A 19809-nucleotide genomic window follows, 5' to 3' on the forward strand; every position below is an offset into this window, starting at 1 on the left:
GGTGCTGTCTGTGTGGAGTTTGTACGCTCTCCCCTTGTCTTGGACCAACAGGTCGGTCGCCTGATGAAGGCACCCTAACCCCCCGTTGAAACGCCAGCGTCCGGAGCGGTGGAGGAATTGGCTGAGAAGAGCGCGTTGCTCCCACCCCCCTCCCATGGTTGGAGAGGGATTAAACTGCGATCTCACGGCGCTGGGCTCGTCTCCAACAAAAGGAACGGGAGGCAGAGTCCGCCGCGCACGGAGCGAGGGGAAGGCATCGCCAACGAGACGTTTGGTCCGGCGTCGCCGCCGCAGCGAGGATGGTCCCCAACTCCAGCCGCGTCTGTGTCCGGGAGCCAGGCGGGCCGAGCGCGGCGCTCCGATCCCCGGGATTCGGGACTCTGAGATCCCTCCACACCTCCGGCGTCTTCATTTTCACCTTCAGCGTGCATGCACTATACTGGCGCGGCGGCCAGCGGGCCAACTATTTAATATGATCTTGCGGGCCAAATGTAATTATATCGCGGGCCAAATTTGGCCCACGGGCCAGAGTTTGACATGTATGGTCTACTGGTATCAATCCACTTCACTGCACCTCCATCAAGATCTTTGGAGCTCAAATTTATAAATGTTTACATAACTTGATAAAAAAAACCTGGGAATACCTTTATCAAAGACAACGTTTTCCAAAGTTGCAGTTATGTGGAGTAAATTTCAAAAGTAGTAGAGGCAGATTCAATTGCTGTGTTTGAAAGACATTTGGACAAGCCCATGGCTAGGAAAGATTTAGAGGGATATGGCTTATTTTCCTGACCAGATAACAACTTAATGCCCATCCAAAAATTATACCAAATCTCAAATAGTTCATCCCTCATGTTGGAGAACTCACGTCAGTTATTGGGTTTTTACAACTAAATGGAAGATACATTTAAGAACTGCTTCTGTAAACAAATCTGGATTATGATCTGTATGGTGATAAAAACAGCTTGAAAACAAAACAATTTCTTATGATTTTCCCATTTTCAGTTTGTTTTTCTGATCTCGTGTTTGAAAAACCAGAGAATATTACGCTGAACAATTGTTTATTTTGACGCCACTTCTCAGTGACTGAATCCATGAAGAAACCAACACATTTTTAAAAAGTTGGTATTTGTTGAATTATTTGCACAATCTTCCAGTTTAAATCAAATGCCAATATTCTTGAATAGGCCAATTAAAATTTTAATCAACATTATTGGAAATTACAATTCATGTTTGAAGTTCAATATGGGCTTGCCCTTCTCTCATAGAATTTCCATTTCATCAACCCACCAACCTCCTGCACGCTCACTTTCCTTTGGCCCTTTATAGATGACTGCTTAAAACTTAGTTATACCTGGTAACACGTTCTCATCCAAAGTATATGAAATAGTGCAAGGAAAAGGATTAAGATCATGGAAAGATTGAGGGAGGAACATGGGAATGCAAGTCTAGATTTGGCCACCCAACATTCTCCCTGGATTGCTTTACATTCCTAAAATGGTCAATTTAGGTCAAGGCCAAGAATACAATTCAACAAGATTTAATTCAAATCTGGCCTGAGCCAGAGGAAATAAATGACCAACATTCCTGTTGAAATTGCCCCAAACCTTGTGCTGCCAAGTCAACTTGTCCCATTTTCAGCCGAAGACATTGAATCAGTCATGAATCTGGAGTGAGCACAATTTGATCCGTTTCATTCCTTTCACTGAGCTCCTTTCCTGCAATAACCCAAAACAGCAAGCATGTAGTTTAACAACTCATCTGGAAATGCCCAAAATAAAGCTGGAACTATCCCATAAAGATGGCATCTTATTCCCGAGTCAAAAAAATAAAATATAAGACTATAGCTGTTCCTTTGCAACCACAAAAGGGAGTACATTTTTTAAGCCGTATTTTGAGATTAAATAAGATTTCCCTTGACATCATTGACTCCAATTAATGGGGGATCAAACAAGCCTTTTCTATATAATGATCATGTAAAAATTATATACAAATTTCATTGGGGCAGATTACAAAAGTTGCATTTAGCGCAGATTTTAAGACTAGTTGAAAGCAGTAGTTAGTGCAACACTATTACTGCATCAGTGACAGAGTTTCGAATCCTGTGCTGTAACGAGTTTGTACATTCTCCCATATCTGGGTGGATTTCCTTCCACCATTCAAAAAGCCCGGGGGTTGTAGGTTAATTGGGATATTTGTGTGGCATGGGCTTGTGAGACAGAAAGGCCCGTTACCGTGTTTTACGTCGCGAGCACCCAAATGCTCTGGTTCATTCTGATGTTTAGGCGCATCTGACAGCTAAATCCTGAGAATCCAAGAATATTAGATTTTTGTTAACATGAAAAATGAAGAATACCAACAACCTTGTATACATCAAAAAATAAATGAAACCTGCAAAAGGTGTCAATGAAGAGAAAAAAGCTTTTGCATTTCATTTCTGGTTGAACAGAAACCTGCAGTGCATCCAACCAACAAATTTCAGGGGACATGAAGGAGAGGAAGGGAGCACAAAGACAATCTGGAAACTTATCTGTTCTTCATACTATTCCAGATATTTAATTTTGTTTTTGGTACATTTGTTCTTTACCCCAAATGACAAGACAATACAGATTTTGCTGTCAAAATTCAAACTGTTGGTTCAAGCCAGTTGTTAATAGATACACTCTTCCTTCCCTGGAGCTGGTCCCTTCTTCACTGCCTCCTATCAAATTAGTATTCTCTCATTTTTTGGTCTTTAGATCCCTTATGATCTACACATTTATTCTGCCAGACATTTCTGCATGGGTTGTATTAACTGCTAATCAATGAAGGTGAAACAAAATTCTAATGCTAAAATTTTTGATGGATAATTGATTTATTAATATAGTACATTGGAGTTGCCATTGTAAAACAGATGTTTAACTAGGGAACTAGGGAAAAAAAACAAAGCTATCAGTAAAGATGTCCAAAGAGCAAAACCAGGCCATATATTTTTGCAAATGAGGCATAATCTTTCATTTTACTTTTGTGCATGGCTAAATGATTTTCAGGAAAATACTGAAAACACTGCCAATGTACTATTTACAATTAAAATGGAGGCTTGCCATCCATTTAGTTTTGAACAGTTTCAGGAATCGGTCAAAACATTGTCAGACAACTAACCTAGATTGAAAATATGCTGAACAATTATTCCTTCATTTGAGGCAGCAGTTTGAGCATTTATCCAAAGCTTCCAATGTCATGCATCCAAACTATATTTGTGAATTCCATTTCATTGGAGACACAAATATCAGCATATAATTTAGTAAATCAAATTGAAATTTTTAAAAATCCATTCATAAAACATTTTATTCCACTTACATCAACTTTACACATTTTCTTGATAACAATTATGCTTGTGTTCTTATGAAAAGTCCAGAAGACATGAATGCAGCTAGCCATACAGCAATATATCTCATTACTTCCCTGTTAACTATTTCACAGCCACATGCGTGTTAGGCAATCAAGACCACAAAGCAAAACTAAAAAAAACAAAAAAGTTACCAGATAAACACATGGGAAGGTCTTTACCTCTTAAACATACATTATCAAAGTTAAGCGTTTATTTTTACTGCATGTTTGCTTGTACATTTGTTCTTACGTTGACAATAATTTCTTTTAAATACAAATAAAATGTTCAGATGTATAGCAAAATGAAGACATGAGCAATGGTGAAACTTGCAACTCATGGAATGTTAATCCTCCTCTGCCCTATCCCAAAAATCCTGAGACATGTAATGGTGCGGGTTTGCTCTACCGATTAGCAACTCTCTAGAAATTGCACGACTCGCACTGAATCTGCCATTTCCCAATACGGACACTTAAGTTAGGGGCATCTTTCTTTGCTAGTACAGGACATATTTGACATTAGCTTTGTGGAAACCACAGCTACAAAGAGTACTAACCAAACATTTAAAACTTGTATAAAAATTCCACACCCTGAATTTACATTGGCCATCTGAAACATACAGTACAAGAGTTCCCAATATGAATGGACTTCTCCCCAATCAAACACAAACCACATGGGAAACACAGACCCAAAAGTGACAGAAGCTCTCCAAAGACCTAAAATAGAAACTAGTGGGACAGCAGAGATTACAAATAGTCTTGATGGTGAAGATTCAGGAATGAGGCAGACAGAACTAGAAGGGGGAAGTTTAATTCTCTCCTCCCTCGCCAGCATCAGCTTCTTCCCCCTGGTTGTCTGAAGTCCACAACTAGAAAGATAAAATTCAAATTAGTGCCTCAGTATAAATCAGAGATACTCTTGAATGCAAGCTATGCTGTGTAATATAGGAAAACAAGTTAAATGCTGTGATTATCCTTCTCTCCTGGTCACCATTTTAGTATATTTAGTATGAAGATTACAAATATTTTGTGTACTCAGATGGCAAAGCATGGTCTTAAGATCATATGCCAAAGTTTACAATCATTAGGATTAAAGTCTCCCATACAAATTGCTCCCACAGACCATCAAGTTGAAAGAGCAAGGAACTATTTCAGCCTCATGGCAAGGCTCATTACATTGGAGCAAACCATTTTCATTGATAGAAGTCAGCCTATCACAGAGAAGCATGGAAATGGATACGGTTCAAAGCAGGAAGGTGAAGAAAATGAAAACAGCTAGTTTAACAATCACCCTCACCAGTACATTAAATTATGGCTCCCTTTCCAACCAGCTAACCCACATTTACTCAAATACCTTGGATTAGTCATTCAAATCCTTGCACACACAATTTCTGTATCAATTTCCATCAAGTTTTTATTGAAAAGTTGACCTTTGCACCTGATCCATATGATTATGAATTCTATGCTCTTGGGACAAAAATCTCTAATACACAAGTACATTCAAATACTTACTGTCAAGTTATCTCGCAATAACTGCATTATTAATGTGCTGTCTTTGTAGGAATCTTCATTCAGTGTATCAAGTTCTGCAATTGCTTCGTCAAATGCCTTTTAGAATGAGAAAATATAGTCAGATGTAATAACTATAAAATGAACTTATTCAAAAGAATTTTGTCTGTACTTACAGTCTTTGCGAGACTACAAGCTTGTTCTGGAGCGTTAAGAATTTCATAATAAAACACCGAGAAATTAAGCGCCAGTCCCAGGCGGATAGGGTGTGTTGGTTGCATCTCTCTTTTACTGATTTCAAACGCTTCTTTGTAGGCTTTTTGCGAATTGTGCACTGTCTCTAAAAAAAAGAAATTAAAGGCATTCATTTAGGACGTCCATTTATTTCCCAAATTGACTTTCATGTAATACCTATTCAATATCAGCAAAATTAAATATTTTTGAAAGATACTCCACTGAATAGTTTGAATTCAAACTTGTTACGTTGTGTCCCAATGAGCGCATTTCAAAAAAAATAACCAACATGAAAGTCTTCAATCAGCATATAGCAAATAGTAAAAATATTGCTCAATCTGATTTCAAAAAGCTTAATTGATCACCTTAAATGACATTTTACATTTGTACAGGAGATGTGCAATTACTTTCAATAGGGGGAATATCAGTTAAAAATTGAAATCCCAGTCTCAGCATGCAGTCACACAACCATAATTTCTCATTCCCCTCAAGTCTCCACACCTTATTAAATTTTCAATTATATATAAACTCAAATCCAGTACTCCGATGCCTGGTGAAAACTAGATCAACTGACAATTTCAATTCAACATGGGAGTAGAGTTTAACCAAATTGAGAAAGCAACCCATTTAGCCCCTCATTCTTTTGAATCTTCCAAATTCATTTTTTATGCACAAAATTACATTCTCTTAAATGTGCTCAATTTTTGTAATACAAAATCAATTTGAACCCTGTCAAATCTTAGGAAAAGTTTAATTGAATTTATTTATTTATTTATTTTTAAATGGCCAATATTGAGTCTCTGGTTTAACTATATTCCTGTAGTAATGCAGACTTTGATCAACCATGTCCTTTCTAACTTTTATCCCCATCTACACTAATCCTGCATTAGGATTGCATCTTTCTATACCTTTTTTCAAATTACCATCTAAAATGTCTTCCAAGGGCAGTAATTAAATCCACCACCTCTAGTACCTTGTTCTAGGTATCAACCTTATACCTGTATATCCCCTTTAAACCTCCTACCTTTCTGTGCATTCCTAACTCTCCAACCACTGTTGAACAACCTCTTCCTTGTATGCCCCATGAACAAATTGCTTGTTACCTTCTTATGCACAAGGATCAGACACCTCTACTATTGAGGAATGGGGAGGGAGGGGAAGTTTGTTATGTCTACCATATTCATGTCCATTATAAATGTGTCCAAATTTTTAAATTTAGTCCACGAGTCAGTGATGCCCAATTTACACACCATTAACCGACAGTCCCCAGTATGTTTTTAATAGTGGGAAGAAACCAGAGTTCCCCTCTCCCGGGGATAACCCATGCAGACACAGGACAGCGTACAAACTCCTTACAAACAGCGCAGCATTCGACCCCCGGTCCTGATTACTGGTGCTGTAACAGCAAACCGTGTTGCCCTGTACAATTCTACGAGATTTCTCATCTTGCACCCTCCCCCCTCCAGTTGATGCAGCCTAAGTGAAAGCTGAGGCATATAGGTCTCAAAGATAGCTAGTCCAAAAGGTTACAGTCCATGGAACACAAGGCAAACTGGAACAAAAATTGTGTTGATGAGAGTGATGGTATTTTTACATCTGAATTTTTAAAAAATATGCCACGGGGATCAAAATTGGGACCCTTACATTAATGACTTGGATAGTAACATCTTTCTTTGGCTTGGCTTCGCGGACGAAGATTTATGGAGGGGGTAAAAAGTCCACGTCAGCTGCAGGCTCGTTTGTGGCTGACAAGTCCGATGCGGGACAGGCAGACACGATTGCAGCGGTTGCAGGGGAAAATTGGTTGGGTTTTTCCTCCTTTGCCTTTTGTCAGTGAGGTGGGCTCTGCGGTCTTCTTCAAAGGAGGTTGCTGCCCGCTAAACTGTGAGGCGTCAAGATGCACGGTTTGAGGTATTATCAGCCCACTGGCGGTGGTCAATGTGGCAGGCACCAAGAGATTTCTTTAGGCAATCCTTGTACCTTTTCTTTGGTGCATCTCTGTCACGGTGGCCAGTGGAGAGCTCGCCATATAACACGATCTTGGGAAGGCGATGGTCCTCCATTCTGGAGACGTGACCCATCCAGCGCAGCTGGATCTTCAGCAGCGTGGACTCGATGCTGTCGACCTCTGCCATCTCGAGTACTTCGACGTTAGGGATGTAAGCGCTCCAATGGATGTTGAGGATGGAGCGGAGACAACGCTGGTGAAAGCGTTCTAGGAGCCGTAGGTGGTGCCGGTAGAGGACCCATGATTCGGAGCCGAACAGGAGTGTGGGTATGACAACGGCTCTGTATACGCTTATCTTTGTGAGGTTTTTCAGTTGGTTGTTTTTCCAGACTCTTTTGTGTAGTCTTCCAAAGGCGCTATTTGCCTTGGCGAGTCTGTTGTCTATCTCATTGTCGATCCTTGCATCTGATGAAATGGTGCAGCCGAGATAGGTAAACTGGTTGACCGTTTTGAGTTTTGTGTGCCCGATGGAGATGTGGGGGGGCTGGTAATCATGGTGGGGAGCTGGCTGATGGAGGACCTCAGTTTTCTTCAGGCTGACTTCCAGGCCAAACATTTTGGCAGTTTCCGCAAAGCAGGACGTCAAGCGCTGAAGAGCTGGCTCTGAATGGGCAACTAAAGCAGCATCGTCTGCAAAGAGTAGTTCACGGACAAGTTTCTCTTGTGTCTTGGTGTGAGCTTGCAGGCGCCTCAGATTGAAGAGACTGCCATCCGTGCGGTACCGGATGTAAACAGCGTCTTCATTGTTGGGGTCTTTCATGGCTTGGTTCAGCATCATGCTGAAGAAGATTGAAAAGAGGGTTGGTGCGAGAACACAGCCTTGCTTCACGCCATTGTTAATGGATAGTAACATAATGTAATGTAGATTACCCATATAGATGACAAAAATTATTAACAGGCTATGGAAAAATTGGTCAATTGGCAAACTGGACAGAGTAATGTAGTGGAATTTTAATTGTTGCATACAAGATTAAGCATTTTGGAAAGCTAAAGAGCAAGATAGAACTGATGGTAGATTTCCAAAGGAGGCAGCACAAGTGGTAAAGAAACGATATGGAATACTGGCCTTTATTAGCCATGGAATAGAATAAGAGCAGAGAAATATGGAACTGCTTGATAAAACCCTTGTGAAAATACATCTGGAAATTTCCATGTAGTTTTTGTCACAACAGCATAGAAAGGACAAGACTGCTCTGGATAAGGTACAGAGGAGATTTACCTAGATGGAATCTAGTTAAGAGAATTGATTTGATTTCCTTGAAACAGACAAGGCCAGGAGTTGTTTTGTGGGGTGGGGTCAAAGATGAGAAATATGATAGAAGTGTACAAATTTATGAATGGCACGAATAAGAAAGAAGTTTCCCCCAACTCCTCAATTTCATAGGTGTCAATAACCCTTGCTTATACCGTATTTTCACTCATATAACGTGCAGAAAATCAAATTGTGCAAAAGTATTTTCTTACAACGCGCAGGTAAAATATTCTAAATTCTGACTAGAAAAAGCAATTTGCATTTAAATGGGACGAGACAAAGCACATACCAATATCTGCCACAGTTAATCTCCCGCAATTAATACCCAATCAACTTGCCCCAGAGGTGTCAATCGTCCATTATATCCTGCTGCAACACATTAACAAGCTTTGTTGGAGAGGTATCATTTAAATAAATTGAAGACAGGCATCAGAGTTGAGCAGGTTTTTAAATTCTAATGTTGTCTCTTAGCAGAGGCACTTGACAGGTTTATCTCTTCCCTCAGGAATAGGTCTGGGCAATTAATATTGATACGATGCAGTGCCCTAGCCTATATGACTTGTTTATAGGAACACCATAGCATTCAGTACAGAGATATTTCCAAGATTTCCCATGTCTGCCATAAATTGTGCCCATTCTTCACCACTATAACATTCCCACGCCCGCTAACATTCCCACGCCCGCTAACATTCCCACGCCCGCTAACATTCCCACGCCCGCTAACATTCCCACGCCCGCTAACATTCCCACGCCCGCTAACATTCCCACGCCCGCTAACATTCCCACGCCCGCTAACATTCCCACGCCCGCTAACATTCCCACGCCCGCTAACATTCCCACGCCCGCTAACATTCCCACGCCCGCTAACATTCCCACGCCCGCTAACATTCCCACGCCCGCTAACATTCCCACGCCCGCTAACATTCCCACGCCCGCTAACATTCCCACGCCCGCTAACATTCCCACGCCCGCTAACATTCCCACGCCCGCTAACATTCCCACGCCCGCTAACATTCCCACGCCCGCTAACATTCCCACGCCCGCTAACATTCCCACGCCCGCTAACATTCCCACGCCCGCTAACATTCCCACGCCCGCTAACATTCCCACGCCCGCTAACATTCCCACGCCCGCTAACATTCCCACGCCCGCTAACAATCCCACGCCCGCTAACATTCCCACGCCCGCTAACATTCCCACGCCCGCTAACATTCCCACGCCCGCTAACATTCCCACGCCCGCTAACATTCCCACGCCCGCTAACATTCCCACGCCCGCTAACATTCCCACGCCCGCTAACATTCCCACGCCCGCTAACATTCCCACGCCCGCTAACATTCCCACGCCCGCTAACATTCCCACGCCCGCTAACATTCCCACCAAAAATTGCGCGCGTTCTTTCAATGCCGCTATTATATTCCCATGTCCACTATTAATTGTGTGTGTTCTTTCAACGTAAAAATATTCCCATATAGTACACATGCACATAACCCGCAGAGAGAACCTGGTTTGTAAAATACGCATATAGCGCACGGTGATGAGCAACTTGTTCATGGGGGATACAATGAACGGTGGATGGATGTATTAGGAATATACAGAAAGGTAGGAGATTTAAAGAGGATCTACAGGGGCAAGTGTTTTTTTAAATAAAAGGTTGATATCAAGAACAAGGTGTTAGAGGTAGTGGTGCAAAAACCAGATACCATTAGTGGAGAAGCAGAGGATACAATCCTAATGCAGGATTAGCCTAGACAGCGATAAAGGTTAGCATGGTTGATCAAAGGGTCTATTTCTGTACTGTATGACTGACTGTGCAAGAGGATAGTTAAGGCAGAGACTCAACATTAAAGTACCTAGACAAGTACTTGAATAACCAAAGCATAGACAGCTACAGTTCAATTGCAGGTAAATGGGTTTAGTGTAGATGAGTACTTGGTCAGCCCAAACTGGTCAGGCAATAAGGCTGTTTTGCACTTATATGACTGCAATTAAGTAAAATGTCTTTCTTAAATGTCCTAAAGGTGATGCATGTCCAAAACCTGCCATCCCCAGCATTGAAGGTCCAAATGTGGCAACATCCAAATTAATAGAATATGCAGATGAGTGTTTTGAACTTGCTTTAAAAATGTATAGTTATATTTTATCTTTATAATGGTAAATGAATCACAATAACTTTACAGATCCTGAAACTAAATCCTCATTCATCCTGCATTATCAATTACATAGGGCACCTCCAACTATCCCGATTTTCCAATTGGAATAAAAGCAAAGGAAGTTTACCCAGAACTCCAAATGGAAATTATGTTTTCAGCTTAGTTTTCACATCAACCACATTCCATGCATCTGTAAGCACCAACAAAGCTTAAAGTGTTGAACAGTGACATATCACAACAGTAAATGAACACAGCAATAACAAGCTTCATATTTCTTTGGAACATTGCCATGAGTCATTCGGATTTGGAAGGCATGTTTCTACCCAATTTGTTAAACATTTAACAGAGTGGCACTAATTCAACCCCTTTAGGGTGCTGTTAGCTTTATCCAGCTCAGCACTAACATGACTACCAAGTCACTCACATGCAATAGCTCCAAACAGTCCTAATTTTTCAGTAACAAGAGGCTTCTAAAATCAGCATGGGTTAATTGAGCACAAGTTCTACTAACTGGCAAACCAAAGGAAAAAAAATCTTGTAGAATGTTTGTGATTTGCTCAGTCACAAGAACACCAGGTGAAACTTGCATACCAGCACAGGACCTTTAGGTGGATGACCAAGTTATTAGTGTTTCTCTACAAAATCTGATGGTCAATTAATATTCATGTTTACCCATACCCAAAAGGGAATGACTACTTTCATTTGCTGAAGCGCAGCAAGCAATCAAAAAGTGCCATCAAATGCCAACTTTAAGACTACATGTATGCAACACACTCACAATTGCAACTACATTAACTTAATGGATAGATTTATCCAAACACTTGTGCAAGAAACAACCACATACCACAGAATCTTGACCAAAATCACAAATGGCAGGCTTTTCAAACTAAAAGCCAAGAGAATTAAAGACAAAGCAACAAAATGGATTTAAAAGCAGCTGCAACATCAAAAATAAATCGGTCAGCTGTTTTAGAAAAAGGGAGAGCTGTTGGCTGCACAACTCACAAAACCGATTGTGGGGACAGAAAAGTGACAAAAGGAATTCACTTCAGGTCAATGAAGTTATGCACTTTACAAGGTCAAATAATAAATTCTGAAGCTTGGATCAAAAGGACCAAAGAATACACATCCACAGACTACGTAAACAGAGTAACAAATGATTTCCTTGAAACAAACAAGGCCTGGAATTATTTTGGGGGGCTGTGGTCAAAGATGAGAAATATGACACAAGTAAGAAATAAATAAGAAGCTTGTTTTAAATTTGAGGTCCGGGAGTGTGCAAGCAGTGAATTCATGCAGGAGCTACACAAAAGGCATTGTTGCAGTCACTATGACAGAAGGGACGATTAAGCATTTTGTTGTCTTCCTAATTGTTAGTTTCGTGATATTAAAATAATATTCTTACAGGCCTCAACATGCTAGATGTAAAAATTATGCTTTTTCTCATTGGGGTGCTTAGAGCCAGAAGAGTCTTCCCCCAGAGGATGAGCAACTCTTTGGAACTCTCTAACCATGGGGGGCTCATTTGGCAAGTACATCTCAGACAGGTCAAGATATTTTTCTAACACCGAAGGAACAGTCATAGGGTTAGTATAAAAAGGGCAAAAGACCATCCCAGCTCTGATCTTGCCGAGCAGATGGGAAACTCCTGCTGTACACGTTCTTATCTCGTTTGCTGCTGAAGATGGCAGTTTACTGACGAGGATAAACTAGCTTGATGTGATTCTTTAATGAAAAGGCCAATACAACTAGTGATAATTAAGAAACCTAGAAAGTCCCCATTTTCCTCCCCAAAGAGGTCAATAACTTGGATATATAGAATTATATCATAATTAATGGGGTGGGTGTTTCTTTGCTCCTCCACAAGTGCCCATATCAGCATGAGGCTATGAAATTAAATTAGTCCCAACAGTTTTTTGACCAATTTGAAGATGGATCATCTTGCAGATAAAATTCCAATAACAAATACTCTGGTCCCTCCCACCATTAATCTCAAACCACTGTCACAACAATTGTCCTAATGAGATTAATGGTTCCTTCTGATGAAAGCCAAGTGGAGCACTGCATTCCTCGAAAGCATAAACATTTTCAGCCATCTCCCAAATTCCTATCAAATGCATCTTATGGAAGTGAGTTGGATTTACAGCACTAGCTTGGATTTAGGCTGAAAAATACATATGGATGTTAAGTAGCAGTTTGGAATTTCCTTTCTACCTGAAATGCAGTTATCATATGGATGTGTTTGATAAGAGCACAAGATTCGTACATCAGTGTCAGCATTATCCATCATTAGGTGTTTACAAACTAGGGCTGCTCAGGATCCTTGTATCCTACCTGTGCAGAAAGCTCCTACACACTGGACCCTAAATTGTAGATTGAACAGTGACCGGGCAATTTAAGGGCACTCCAGCCCCTTCAGTGACACGTCACGTACTCACGGTGTCACCAGAGGACCCATAGGAAATACCCTGTTCCCTGTTAGCCTCCAAAAGGTAAGTGGCCGGGGTGGGTGTGGGGGCTGTTGGGTCCGGGATAAGCGCAGGGGAGGAACGCAATATCATGGCGGAGCAGAGTTGGGGCAGGAACAATGACTGTCCTTCTTACTCAATCCTCCACTCTGCTGGAACTGCTCTGGCGTTCCAGTGGTGCAGGGGATTATGGATAAGGAAGACAGCCATTGCACGCAAGCGCTGACGTCATTTTCTACATGGGCAGCCATCGATCTCTTACAAATTGACCAGCAGTAGCTACAGGGTGCATGTACACAGGCAGACAATCCACCTCCAAGGTGGTTTGTCAACCTCATTCTAGCTTTTTAAAAAATTTCTACCCACCAATTGGCCTGTACACAGGTAGATAACCTCCCAAATTGGCAGGTTAAACTCCTGTAATATTCCAATTTTTAAACCCCTACTAGCTGCTTCAGTTCAGGAAGAATTACGAATCAGACGGAGCTTTTAGTGACAGGCCAAACATTAGAGAATCAGATGGGGTTTTTAACAAAAGGCATTTCACATCACAACATCCAACATTCTCCAAAACTTTCAGATTTTAATTACCATACTGGAACTTAAATTTCTCATCTGTGGCAGTGGGATTCCAACTCACAAGAGAATAACTGGGCTAACTATTGGAATGGAAGAGTTGCCTTACCACAAACAGTTAGAAAGATTGGATCTATATTCTTTGAAGTTTAGAATGAGGGTTATAAGAAGCATTGAAATGTTTACATTAATGAGGAAGCCTCAAAGGAATTTAGTTCCAAGGGAACAGTCATTTAAAATTGAGGTGAGAAGCAATTTTGTTCTGTAGAGCATAAATGTCCAATTTATCGCACAGGATTGTGAAAGTCAGATCCCTTGAGAGATGTGAAGCAGATACATTTTTCAAAAGATCAGAAAATTGTGGGTTAGTGAAATTGACAGTCAGCATCTGGAGAAAATGAGTTATGATCATATAGAACGGCAGGGAATGTTGGGAGTAGGCCACCTGGCCCTTCAAAAGTTTGGATGCTCCTGTCAATGGTCCACAACTCTGGCTGCAAGTTCAGAGACTTAACACCAAAATATTGTTTGAAAACTAGGACCTTCCTTTGGATTTTGTGCATGTCAACATGCACATTTGGGTCAAACTAGTGCATGAACTCCAGCACATGAAGGAAGTGAGCCATGGATCAACAAATGCATGGCTCCTCAAATATTTCAGAAATGCAATCAATGGTTGGACTTGTAGAATTGTTTTTTTAATTTATTGCATCATACTGATCAAAATGATTTAAATGAAAAAATAAATTATTAAACATTGAAGTTGAAATACTCTTAAGCAAAAAATTCTAGCTTTATCGATTGAAGTTAGATTCATCCCAGCATTTTACATTTCAACATACCTTTCTTGTCATCTCCAGCAGCCACTTCAGCTAAGTAACGATAATAATCCCCCTTCATTTTCAAGTAGAAAACTTTGCTCTCTGGTGTAGAAGCATTGGCAATCAAGAATTTATCAAGAAGATTCTGTCAATTTGAAATACAGGACAAATTTTAAATATTCAGTAAAAGAGTTTCACCGGTAAACAATTTTGATAGCTTGCAAGTACATTTTAAAATGTTTATACTGTATTGTACTCTGTTCTTAATTCAAACATGAGATTAGAAAATTCAAGATTAACCAAGTTTGTTAAAATATTTTACCTACAGCTCAGAGGCATCAGATAATAGTGCAAAAAGTATGGGGGAACAAGAGCTATTTTATTTGACATGAAGTGCAGGTACACAACCCTTTACCCAGAACCCTTTGGGACAGTGTGTTCCAAATTTCGGAAAGCCAGATTTAAGCCTGCCCGACTCACGCTGCTGGTTCCTCGTCCGCCCAACTTATGCTGCTGGTCCCTCGTTCCACTTGCCTGTTTTTGGAGCTTTCTGGATTATAGATGTCCGGATAAAGGATTGTGTACCTGTACAGCTTAACTACACATGCCAAATTCCAGGACACAGATAGATATTCTTCATTATATTGCAGACTTCAAACAGCCAACTTAATGGTTAATGCTACCCCATCCAAGCTGTCCCAGCATAGGTCTCTCAACTGTAGGTCAACCAATCTTAAGCACAAAGTCTTTAGAAAACATTGCTCAAAGGGTTTGGTCTTCATTTGAATGGATTTCATTAGAACCCTATAATATGAGCACATACAAGTGACATAATGGATTAGTAAAATTAAACGTGAACATCTTTGCAGAGTTATACTGGTCCAGGTTTGGAAAGCATTTAATCGGCATGATCTTTTGTACTCTAAATTAGCCATTCTCAACTTTTTTTTGGCTATGGTCCCCTTCGGACTCTGCACCCTCCCTGGTGAAGAAGTCATTTAGTTGGTTTCTTCCATACTTCTCTCCTACCGACCACAAAAATATTTTATAATTATGTGCTGTGGCGGGAGCTATTCTCTTCTTCCCCACCCCCCCCCCCCCCACATTGAGAACGGACACTCTAAATGCTACTGGAACTCTACTGACTAATGACATTCAGATAAAAATGCTGAGTAGATGACTAGATTAACCTTTTCCGGAGTTCCTCACCACAGAAGCCATCTTAGTCAATTTGACTCACTCTATGCAATGTCAATGGCTGAAACACAGCATCGGCTATGGAATCAGACAAGGAGTCCTAGGTGTAGTACTACAGACCTCCACTTCAGAAATAGCCCTTCCTCCAATTAAACTCTTCTGGTATTTAAAACACTGGCATGTACCAAATCATGGACAATTAGCCAAGTGCATCCTGACCTCAAAAAGACAATCAATTTAGTCACCTCAATCAGATGATGAAACCGTATACTACCAGAGAAACTATAACTTGCTTAGCAAATAAAGCAGATTTTGTGGCACACAAGACATCAACAGCAGTCATACATGGACTTGTAGAGAAGCAATATTCATGACACAGAAGTGTTAGACAAAGCCATTCAACAAGAATCAAAAACATGGACAATGCTGCCCAGATAATACAGCTCCAACAAGGTTGGAAACTCAACAGCATCCAATACAAAGCAAGACCCTACATTCTCTTCAGCACTAAATATTCATTCCACCCCACCACAAACTCATCATAGCTACCATAAATCTCCAAACTCTCAACCACTACAGTCAAGGGGCTTGATGCTCATGTCACACAGCCACTGAGATGCTTCCAACCCAAATCACACTCTGCTCTAACTTAGATACATCACTTCATCACCACTGGACCTGATCAGTTAATTTTTTTTTAAAAAACCAGAACTGCAGCAAGTTCAAAGTGAAAGCTGAATTAGGAATGGCAATAAACTCTGGCAATGCCAGTGACACTTGTAGCCTCCCCCAAAAAACGAGTGATTAAAAGAAGCCTCAACAGGCAAAGTAACCAGATTCCTTGGGGAAATCAAAACTTTTAGAAAGCAATAAAAACATCAAGCTTTAACCTCAATCTTTGGCCATTTGTACCTTGATTTTTTTTTAAACTTTCCTAAAAAGTACAGCTAGTCAAGATGCATCAGAATACATTGCACAGATGTGATTTTTTTTTGTGTCCTAAATGGGAAAAGGCATACAAATTCTCCAACAGGCCCAGACTCCAATAAAGTGATTGGGAGGGGAAAAAAACTGACCTCTATACAGAATCATACAAAATTCTCTTGGTAAGACTCCGAATTACTTTCAAGAATCCACCAAGAATGCCAGGTCAAATAGGTCTTTAAAAATGTAGTACAATGACCAAAAGAGCCATCAAGCTGATGTTACAAATGTTACAAACATCATTTTTAGCCTTTTACTAATTAATTTTATTTAATAGTTTGCAACGTTTTAACTTTTTTTTTAAAAAAAAGCTTGTGAGACAAAGTGACAATGCAAACAGTTGAGCTAAATTTCTAACTTGAAATGATACAACTAGACATACTGATTTTTGACCAAAGCTAGATAGTTGATTGTGGTCTTTTCAGAAGAGTTTTAAAATCAAAATCATTCCAACGTCCATGGGATACATCGCAAATCAGCACATGATTCTTTAAAGATCAACAGTGCGGTACTTCAAATTCTATAGACCAATGTCCCATATGCTTCAATTTTTCAAACAAGGTCTGAAACTTCCACCTTTTGCAGAAGCAGCTAATGATTCAAAATTGTTTCCTTAAAGGCAAACTGCTAATCTATAGCACTTCCAACTTTTAGCTTTAAAACATTTAGTGCTTAATTCATGGGTGGTCTGTTAAATGTCATCTGTGAGAATAAAGGTTCATTGATGCACAATACACCAGACTTTAGCAGCAATCAGCAAGTGAATAAAAGGCAGGCAGTGGTTGAGATGGTGATGACGGCAAATGTTAATGCTTTAGCTCCAGATATGTTGGCCGAGAGCTTAGTCAGGATGGCAGTCAGAGGAGATGTATGCCCCTCCTGTAGGATGTGGGAGAAGGGTACCCTGGTGTCTACACCTGAGGGAAGTGCATCTAGCTACAACTCCTGACTGACTGTATCAAAGAGCTAGGCAAATTCAAGATCATCCCAGATAGCAGGAAACAGTAATGTGGTCACACCTAAAGTGCAGGAGGCAGTAAGGTGGATGACCACTAGGAAACAAACGGAGTAGACAAACAATGCAGGAGTCCACTATGACCATGCTCCAAGGGATAGGCATATCACTCTGTACTGCTTGAGGATGGGAAAAAGAGATATGGCCTTTCAGTGGGTAACAGCAGCATCCAGGTCAGCAGCACCTCAACCAGCTGAGGCTTAGCAGGGAGGGTAGCGTTAGGCAGTGATAGGAGACTCCAAATGTTCAGGGCACAGACATGTTTTTCTGTCCATGACACACCAGTATAGTGCCATGGTGAAGAATGTCACCGAGAAGATAGGTGCAAGATATTCTGAGAGGGTGAGCAGCCGAAGGTGGTGGTCCATACTGGTACTAATGACAAAGGCAGGAAGGGAGATGTGGCCCTGCAAAATTATTTTAAGGAGCTAAGTAATGTTTTAAAAGGTAGACCAAGTTGTAATCTCATAATTACTACCCATGTTTGCAAGGCAAGAAATAATTATAGTGCACATGTGGCCTAGGAGGTGGCACAAGGGAGGGCTTCAGATTTGTGGATCTACCCAACAAGATTAGGTTGCATAAAACTGGAGGGAAACCAATATCCTCACAGGAAGATTTGTTAGTGCTAGTCAGGAGGCTGAAATTAGAATGGCAGTGGCATCAAGTGAAGTTGATGGCATGGCAGATGTTATGCCATGCAAGTCTGAAAGGAAGGACAAGAACAGCCATGTTAATGAACATAATGATACCAATGGAGTGAAGTTCATTTATTTCAATACAAAGAGTATTGCATGTAAAGCAGATGAACTTGAACCTGGATTAATGTAGGGAATGTGGACATTGCATGGTGGCCTTTACAGAAACTTAAGAGTAGACCCATGGAATACAGCAGTGACAGCACCCAAGTTTCAGGAACAAAATTAATTATGTTATAACATGCATCCTTTGCTTTTAATAGAAAATTGGATTTATTGTTAAGTTACAATCATGTGTACCATTGCTGGAAACAGAAATCTACACCACTTGTTACCAAGTTAAACTTGTTGATAAACAAGCATCCTATTCTGTAATCAACCTTTATCTTGCCAGCACCATGATCTTTGCAACTCCCATCCTGTAATCGAAACAGTGAAACTACATTCATGAAGTTTCTATAGTTGTGCCCATTGAGAGCATAAAACTTGTAGAGTACATTTCCCAATATCTGAAAAGCTTGAGACCAGTTTCGGCTATTGTGTTTTTTAGATCAACAGAAAAATGACAGGGCAGCTCAGTAGCATTAGCAAAATTCTTATACCAATGTTTAAACAACAAAGCAGGAGGCTTTGACCATGAAATGTTTAATATGTACCAAAAAAAAAAGCTAAATTTTCTGTTCTATAGACAAACGCTTCCTCCTTTTCTTTTCACTGACATTCATAGTGCTATCTGCAGACTTTTTGCCATTTGCAAACATCTTTTTTCAGTACATGAGAGCTTCATTGTTATCAAAATGGCACCAGAGCATCAAGAGCGCCACATGCGCAAGTTGGGTGATAATCTTTTTCAACTTGTGATGTCGGTTAATGGATAATTTTGGTTAATGGAACTTAGGATAAGGAAAAACGTACAGTACTAAAATCATACTCAGATCAGCTTTGACAGGTTTTTTTTTTAAAAATTGCCTATTATTTCAAACATCAACTCTGCATGGTATTTCTATTTTGCTCTGGTAGAGAGGTTGCATTATAAATGAGGAGAGCATCACAACTGCACTCAAAATCTACTGGAGGGCTCAACCTTTAAGTTAACAGGTAGAGATCAAAAATAAGAAATGTGTAATATCTCTGGCAAGGTTACAATATAGACCTGCTAAGAGCCAGACATGTACAGATTATGGAAAGATGCAAAAACAACTTGGTCATTTTAGCAGGAGACTAACTTTGCCAGAGGTGACAGTCTTCCTTCATGCTTGAGACTTGGACAGGGCACAATTTATTAGGTGCATCCCGGAGTGTTTCTTGAAATAGCATTGAGCCAAGCAGGGAGATGGCCATACTAGACCTTATATTTGGAAAAAAAGCCTGGCAGGGTGATTGTGGAGTTTCAGTGCAAGAACCTTTTGGTTAAAGTCATGAACAAAGATAAGCTTGACCCTGGTGGGAAAAATGATGTCATTATTAAACTGGAGTTTGAGGGCAAGGGAAAGAGTTTAAAATGAAAGCAGCTGTTATCTGGCAAGTT

General features: G+C 40.4%; 1 protein-coding gene across 1 annotated transcript in view; it reads right to left on the reverse strand.

The window, feature by feature from the left end:
• Window positions 1-2526: 2526 nt before the first annotated feature.
• The window catches only part of LOC138755120 (14-3-3 protein zeta/delta), a 29511-nt gene continuing 12228 nt past the window's right edge, over window positions 2527-19809 (reverse strand). Inside the window, exons 3-6 of the mRNA XM_069920451.1 lie at window positions 14409-14532; window positions 5052-5215; window positions 4879-4974; window positions 2527-4235 (exon numbers count right to left, since the gene is read on the reverse strand). Coding sequence (XP_069776552.1) covers window positions 4176-4235; window positions 4879-4974; window positions 5052-5215; window positions 14409-14532 — 444 coding nt within the window. The 3' untranslated portion in view covers window positions 2527-4175. The remainder of the gene's footprint in view (window positions 4236-4878; window positions 4975-5051; window positions 5216-14408; window positions 14533-19809) is intronic.

Source organism: Narcine bancroftii, chromosome 2 (assembly GCF_036971445.1).
Source record: "Narcine bancroftii isolate sNarBan1 chromosome 2, sNarBan1.hap1, whole genome shotgun sequence".
NCBI lineage: Eukaryota > Metazoa > Chordata > Chondrichthyes > Torpediniformes > Narcinidae > Narcine > Narcine bancroftii.